Source organism: Erpetoichthys calabaricus, chromosome 8 (genome assembly GCF_900747795.2).
Source record: "Erpetoichthys calabaricus chromosome 8, fErpCal1.3, whole genome shotgun sequence".
NCBI classification, from domain to species: domain Eukaryota; kingdom Metazoa; phylum Chordata; class Cladistia; order Polypteriformes; family Polypteridae; genus Erpetoichthys; species Erpetoichthys calabaricus.
The window spans coordinates 127524751-127533515 of NC_041401.2; the positions used below are offsets into that span (position 1 = coordinate 127524751).

The 8765-nt window shown below is 35.5% G+C and overlaps 1 protein-coding gene across 1 annotated transcript; it reads left to right on the forward strand.

Annotated features, from left to right (window-relative positions):
* The first annotated feature begins 1445 nt into the window (after positions 1–1445).
* LOC114656741 (ventricular natriuretic peptide-like) lies at positions 1446–3257 on the forward strand. The gene is given in 4 exon segments (XM_028808355.2): positions 1446–1618; positions 1889–1919; positions 2422–2698; positions 2932–3257. Coding segments are annotated over 4 exon segments (417 nt in total). The 5' UTR covers positions 1446–1535; the 3' UTR covers positions 2958–3257.
* The last annotated feature ends 5508 nt before the right edge of the window (positions 3258–8765 follow it).

The following is an 8765-nucleotide window of genomic DNA, read 5'->3' on the forward strand; positions in this document are numbered from 1 at the left end:
ACTAAAATTCGACTATATGATCACACAAAGAGTCTTCTTTCCTATAACATGAATCACCCATACATCTGTCCATTCATCAGAATCATTTTTATTTGTCAGTACTTAATGTACAGGAATTTAATTTGGTAGTTTTGTGGATGCTTATAACATAGCACCAGAAACTAATAACATAAATAACAAACATTAAATAGTGTATATTATAAACAGTTGCAGAAGAGCACAATGGTAAAGGAGACGTGCAAGTGAAGGCGTGAGTGTATAGTGTGTATGCACATGCCCACATGCATACTGTACATACACACACCTTCATACAATATATGAGAGAACACATTTAGTAAATGAGGAAAAGGGGCCAAATTACCGGTTTGCAAGGGCTATGACCCTGGGAAAGAAATTGCTTAGTTTAGTTTAATTGCCCTAAAGCATTTGGGTGCTTTTGGAGCAAGCCTGTGTGAGATGAGTCAGTGGTGATCCTTTTGACATGGTTAGTGACATTAGACACATACAGGTCTGAAACAGAAGGAAAAACACAGCCAATTATTTTCTCAGCAGACCTCACAACACACAGTAATGTATTTTTGGAATGGACTGTTGCTGAACCAAACTAGACCACAATGGAGAACATGATAACACTTTCAATTATGGCTTTATGAAACTGTACTAGGATTGGCTGGGAAATATTTAATTTGTTTAGTTGGCATTAAACGTACAGCTGCTGGTGAGTCTTCTTAGTAATGCAAGATGTTTTTTAATGTCCCAGCTGAGAGTGTTTGTGATACTTGAAGAGAAACGTGAAGAATTCCATCATATTGACTGCAGAAACATTAATTTCTAGTGGGAGAGGTTTTAACTGAGGTTTATGAAAGTAAATTACTGTTTCCACTGTCTTGGTGGTATTGAGAACCAGGTTGTTATTGGCACACCAAGATACAAAACAAGTCACCTCCTTTCTACAAAACATTTCATTGCCATTGATAATGGTGGTGTTATTGGTGAATGTAATGATTTTTAACTGAAGGGTCAGAGGAAGTACAGTCATTGGTGCACAGGGAATAGAGTGGGGTGGGGGGGTTTACGCTCTCCCTAAGCTGGTTATATACAAGGGGGTCAGGTTCTTATTTACTACTGCAACATTACACCATTTAATAATTATATTTTAAAAGATAACTGCATAGGGATTAGCAATTATTATCTAATTAGAGGTAAAACCTCTACGTAAGTACTAATAAGTGGTATTTCTTCATGGTTCATGCAAAACTATGAATAATATGCTTCTAAACAAGCTAATTCCTCCTTAGCTGAGGGAACGTGTTTATTCTCTCGTCGAACATGGTGCTCTTATCCACCAGAGGTGATAGAATGTCAAGTTGATTTCTGTCATAACAACAGAATGCAGACTAAGATAATAGTTTAGAAGTATAAAAGGATAACATTTTTCAGAAAGTAATTAAAGCTGATTAGGGAATTGCTTCAGAAAACTTAAAAGAACTAATTGCAACTTTAACTCGATATCTGAAACAAGAATTTTCAAAAGAATGGGAAAAATGTATTTGTTTCATTGACTAGTTTTACTGACTTCTATCCATACAGCAGCAAAGGAAAGTTCAGCACCTGATACATACAGTTAGGTCCATAAATATTTGGACAGAGACAACTTTTTTCTAATTGTCTAATTACTTTTGAGCCCCTGAAATGAAGGGATTGTGTTCAAAAAATGCTTTAGTTGCCTCACATTTTTATGCAATCGTTTTGTTCACCCCACTGAATTAAAGCTGAAAGTCTGCACTTCAACTGCATCTGAGTTGTTTCATTTAAAATTCATTGTGGTAATGTACAGAACCAAAATTAGAAAAAAGTTGTCTCTGTACAAATATTTATGGACCTAACTGTATAACTTTCAAGGCACAGCCACGGTCAAGGTAAGAAGTCAAAGATGAACTCATAAAAAGTGTCTGGGTCGCTGGCTTTACATGATCATATGTCAAATTGTTAAAAACAATAACTCCACACTGGTATAATATAATTTGAAGAACGTGACCTACTTTTCAAAAGCTTTATTTGTGAAGGAAAAAAATTTAAATCATAAAAGTTTACTCCAAGTATCTTCATAAATATAAAATCTGATGAACAAATTCCTTATATTACATAGTTTTTCATTGATTCTTTACAGTAAGATTCAAAGTGTTCTTGGAAAGAAAGAATTACACAAGAAAAACAGTCCAATGCCATATTAGCAAAAAGTAGCCGAGAGCTTCAAGAACTTCGTGATATCTGTAAGATATCTTATAAGTTACAGTATGTACTAAAGGAAATGTTTAATTCAAAACTAGTAGCAGTAGTATTTTATGGAAATAGCACGACAGCACCCCTACCCAATGTATTTGCAATAAGTAAATTTAGTTCCTTCCCACTTGTCTGCAGGACCCGAGTATACGCCTGGACCAAAATGTTTTAACAAACGGTGCAAAAGTATCTGACGCACCTGGCAAAGCAGACCAACTTGATGACACCGTGCAATTGTGGAGTATCGAGAAGGATTCCAAACACAAATATCCTATGGAACTTGACTTGCTCCGACTACTGCTGCTCAATATTGCAGTTTCAGGGAAGAGCGCCAAGGTGTTCAATGGGTGTTTTGCCAATAGGACTGAAAGGATTGGTTCGTGGAGTGCGTTGGGATGCAACAGTCCCAAGCTTGGTAAATCTTGTGATTCAATTTATCATCACAAACTCTCTGTGGCCAGAGCTGCAACAATGCATCACAGTTTGCAAATATCTTCCATTGTAGGTTATGTGAGCTTGATGACCCAGGCTTGCAATGAAACAATACATGAGATTGGAATACTAACAAATATATTCAGACCGTATTTGTTAAAATACAACATTAAACATTCAGGATCCATTGGTTAAATTTTCTTTTCTCTTTTTTAGGTGCTAAAAAGCAGATATTTAAGTAATACAGTATTTTCAGCCCATCTCTTCTGAAGTGCACCTCAGTCAGGCAAAACCTGCTTCAGTCTCAGTGACGTGCTACGGTGATTGATGTCGGCCTGCAAACGCCTGCACTTCACACATTGGTTATGATAAAGATGAGGCGGACAGTTCAACCCAATTAAGACTTTCAATGTTTTGTGAAGCTGTGACTGTGTACCCCACTCTGGTACTCCTTAATTAAGAATATATATTCTTCTGAAATAATGACATACTGTGTTGTACATATACTGTTTCACAAAAATTAAATAAACCAAGAACAGGTATGAATTGATTATGTTTCTTACACACAGACACAAATGCAAAACACATCAGAAAAAAGTTAAGGGAATATTATGAAGAAGCCAGCTTAGTAATAAATGTATATATTAGATGGACATTTAATAGCAAGGCAGTGACTTAACATGACAGCCTAAAGCAAAATACAAAAATACAAGTGTTGCTCTCTTATATAGCAACAATTTTCTGCGATAAAGTATGCATTATATCTGCAAGGATACAAACACCATCTCGTGGGCCTGGTAAATGAATTATAAATAGAAACACCAAGCTTGGAAACAACCAAATTATATGCTCATTTCATTTAGGGACCACCTGCTATGTAACACATCTGCTCCCCTCGAACTGCTATGTAACAACACATTAAAAAGTTCTTTACTTTGCCTCAATGCAACATATATTACAAAGCATCAATAAAGCAGTCATTTTTCTCTTTATGCAATTTGCTGTATTAACAGAGAAATAAAAGCTAATAAAATACTCTGTCTATATTGATACAGAAGATGCCATAGTGATACCAGAATGGCATATTCTACTTTGTATTTTATTGTTGCTTTAGTGAGAACTTCATACATATTTTCAATAACTCTTAATAGTCTAATTTAAATTAGCATAAAAAGGTATTTTAAGAAATATTTATCAAATATTTGGACACCAGTGCACAGTCTCCTGTGTTCTCACTCACACACCTGCACACTCATTCTTATTTACTCATACAGGGGTTAATTTCTTTCTCAAGTATGCTGTAACAATGTTTAAGTGGAAAATTATCTAAGTACTTCATGGCCTTCAACTGAAATGAGGACTGTTTAGAAACTCTATAGCACCCTTCCTATAACAACAGATGAAGTAATAAAGTAAAGCATCAGCTTTGTCTCTTTAGGGTAAATGTTTCCACGACTCTAGCTTTATTCTCACCTAAATACAATTCTGCAGGACTTACTCTATTTGGAAGGCCCAAGCAAAATACTAATACAAATTGTTCCCTAGATATTAACTAGATAGTTAAGATTTTTTTGTTAAGAAGTTTCTGTAATATACTGTACAATATTTTTTGACACACATTAGTGAATAAAACATCAATTTATATACATGGGAAGTGCTGTCCAAAAGTATTGTTCCCATTACAGAACAAAATAGAAACAATGTTGCATGAAAAAATATTAAAGAGAAAAGAATATACAGTACTTAACTCATCATTTCACATCCAGGTGTCTAGTAGATTAAAATATCCATGTGTTTATTAAACAGTACCATTTTTATGTCTCTGAGCATAATGTTCTTAATAAGTATGTGAAAATAATTTTCTTTAGCTGAAAGGTTTTTTTTTGGTAGCTCAAACAGCCATAACATCTGCGATGATGACAGGCACACTTTGCCTATTTCTGAGTTTTTGTCCCTAATCCTATAAGACGCAAGTACAGTCATTTGATTGTAGAAGAAACACTGGTCTGAGTGAATGTGTTTTTTTGAATGCATAGCTCCCTCCACCCCTAATTTAGATTTAGAAGGGGAGCCAGTTTGATGTTTATGTATGTAAATAGTTTTAAAATGTTATACCTTTTTTTTTATATATACATACCGTAAAAGCTTTGAGAGCTTTATAGCATGCAGCAATACATTAAAACAGAAGAACTATGACTAATCTTGCATATATCTATTAAACTATTAAATTACATATGTAATAACATTTCAGAAGATTCATAAGAAAGAAAGTACAAATTAGTGAAGGATACCAAAAACAATCTTAATCTTGAAGAATATGTTCAAGACTGAGGGTTCTTTTTCATAAATTGTATGGTAGGAGAGATAAATAAGAACTCCCAACAGCATCAGCCTGAAGGAAGAAAACAACTGAGAATGGGCTTTCAGGAAGCCTCAGGCACAAACATGGGACAAGACAGCAGTTTTGTGTTTTAACATGTAAAGAGGTCAATTAAGTCTACGATAGAAGATTTGGCATGCAAAAAATCAAATGTATCCAGAATTTCTAGTGAAAAAATACAGGCACCTGAATGCACAGTAAACAACATTCAGGACCAGAGCTGGATTTACCATCCAGGTGACTTGGATGCACACCCTTGTGGCCTCCTCGCAAATGCAAGTAATAAAAAGGCCAAACAACAGGAAATTTCCAAATTATTACCAACAGTACTTATACTCACAGCAATCCATTACAAAGCACACACACACCTAACCCACTTCGATTTAAATAAAAGCTTTTAAAAGAACAGGGAGACCTGATTGGTTGATAGGGGAAGGGCATGATCAAAGCAGGTGTCTGATAGGTCACTTCTATGAGATCGCAGATTTGATGTGTTGCCATGCCACAAAAAATCCACACAGACAGTCATTAAAAACAAGAGCGCAGTAATGCAGCAAAAACAAGGAGATGCAAAAGATGCTGTTCTGCTGAACACTGTATATGACATTTAAAAAAAATAAACTAAGAGGATAATTTAACAAGCACTGTGAACAAACCGTACACAATGCAGTTGAGGCTAATAAGAGTGACCTTAGTCCTGATATTAGCACTTCTAGCAACTTTAGCAACAATATGCAGCCCAATTTTGTGGAGTCACAGACATTTACGAGAACAAGGTTGCAGGCAACAAGGGCATTGCAGGGCACACTATATTATGCCAAACCCAAATGAGAGATCCCCTTTCAGAACATTTATTTGGTGCAAATATACAACTATAAAATGCACGTATTTTTTTGACATGTATCATAGAAAGTATCATAGAACTTTTGCTCCATTGATGTTTGTTAAATGCACCATGTTAAATGTTGCGTTCATGAATTCTACAATCATTGTAATACACTAATAAAAAAGGAAGATGTAAAGGTTTGGATTTTTGTCTCTACTTCAATCCCAGATTTATTATTGACATATGTGATGTTTTTGTTGTGTGATATGGGTGAGCCTATTTGGGATCTATGTCTATGGGGAACTCAGCTACCCATTGGAGTCTTAATCTGGCCTTGGTTAATCCTAAAAAAGATTAATTAGAATTTAAGCAAAGGAAAGATGTTACCATTTTTCAAAAAACATTAAATAAGAACTTAAGAAAAAAACTAATAGTTCTGTTATGGAGCCCTGCAGATGACTGCAACAGCACAAATCACCAAAACTTTTCTGTGTGAAACTTGTAAGTTCTTTCCTTACTGATGAGGACTTCTCCTAAGGGCATTAAGACTTGTACTTCTGGCTTCTTATTGATAACTGTCCATCCACAAAGATGGTGGAACTGTCATTCTCAACATTCTTAACATAAATCAGGGTCATCGAGAAGACCTAAATCTTAAATTTGCATAAAGACTTAAACATAAAAAGGATTTATTGAATTTGCTAACTCCGATTTTTGGAATGGCCAGGGGAATCAAAAGTCCTTCCTGGCAGCCATACCATGATGGTACACCAGTGCAGCAGGGGCATTTTACAGAAAGCACCCATACTTGTTCACAGAATTTGAATTACCAGTTTAAGTAATGCATATGTACTTGGTGCAATTACCTTGGGATAATGTCACCCAGAACATTAGTGCCACATAAGCCAACAACACCACCTAGTGAGAATAACACATTGAGCACTAGGACTCTACTACATAAGCAATAGTTTTAAGCCAGGTCCTTTGTCAGGTGCCACACAATGAAACTATTGACTTCCCATATACAATCTTGTAAAAACAAAACAATAAAAGATTAAAAGACTGGTAGAAATGTCCAACATGATTTGAGGCAGCTACAGTTATGCCTGTTTCTTCAAAACTAGCTCCAGACCCACCAATCTGAAGAGAAAACATCTCATTTAGGGAACAGAAAGAGTCCAGCATACCAAAGGAACCCTCCACCACTATCCATTGTCAGGTTCATACTTCACAATGTACTTAGCTTAATGTAAAAACTGCCAGCCAGCTTTTAATTCAGTTCTCCCCACAACCTCTCCTCTTGGCAAAACACAAAAACTTCATGCCTGTGAAATTTCTAATACATAAGGGTCCACCCATTGCAGTTCACTTGGCAATCCAGAGTCCTTTTGTCAGTTTAAAAATGAAGAAAGAGAGAAGAAGGAGAGGAAGAAGAAACAACAACAACCACCACCACCACCTGAAACACCTAAGCAGCACTACCCTGTATGTATGTATGTATGTATGTATGTATGTATGTATGTATTTATTTATTTATTTATTTATTTATTTATTTATTTATTTATTCTAATTCAGCCTCATCTTCTGGTTTCCCACCCCACTACACTCCTACTCAGCTGTTATTTAGTGTCCTAAACTGACTTCATCTGAGGGAAATCAACAATCAGCCCATCAATTAACCAATTAAATGAAAAAACATCTTAGGAGAAAAACACATGCAAAACATCAATTAACTCATAGTGTGTAAAAGAAAAAAAAATAATTTAAACAAATAAAAAAAAGAGTAATCTTAGAACAAAGTGAACAATTCAAATTATAATTGACAACCATGAGTCATTCTAAATTTAACACAAATATCAAAACTTATTCAAACCGGTGACAATAACGTTGACATATACAATTCGTCGGATCCAGGATTAAAAAACGCTGAGTTTATATATAATGTTTTTTTTTGGGTTATGACAATGAAGAAACACATTCAGTATTGTCTATTCTATTATATTATTAATATTTCATCTTAAATTCCAGAATACCGTGGCTGAAAAGCCAATGGTTAAATCTATAGTCAGGTGCTTAGAAAACTGTTCTTTCCAGTGCTAGAAACCAACATTGTACTGCGGGTATATATTTAGCAGTGACTAACCTATTAGGGGTAAAATGTACGTGTCGGGTTGGAAATACTTCAAAATTAAGGTTGAAAAACACATTAAACAAGCTACAGCGGAGCAGGAGAGCAATAAAACTTCCCTTGAGGGTTCATTTATCTTAAACTTTTTGGGCAACAGCTCAATCCAAATCAAAACTCTGAATTTATTATAAAATGGATGGCTAAATGGATGCTCGAATCTTGTTCGCTAGAGAAAGAGAGTAACGAATTCAATACTTAGTCAGTTTAGCAATTCTTGAGCCCTTGGAGATTATCCTGCCAGCATTGGGCTGAACATTACACAGAAATGGGACGCCTGCAGTTCATTGCCTGGTATGCAATCACATAGGATCAAAATGCCCATTGTTGAAATTAAAACCAGCAGTTGCATCAAAATCGTAATTTCTGTACTTGCTCCTTGTACTGTTTGCCTAGTGGCTTTGTATACCAAACAAATTCCCTGTCGCGTGTCTGGATTCGCGTAATACTCTCACTGTATGGAAGAATGGCAAGGCGCTGTTGCTGATTCATTTTATTCAGCCTCAGGGATAATATCGTTTAATAATATTTATTTAAGGTTGTAGTGGATAGTATAATACGTCTGTATGAGTAGCACTCCTCTTACGGGTGTAATTCCCGAAAAGGAATTCTGCCGTACATGACGTACACACCTCGTAAATAGCCATAAAAAGGCTGGC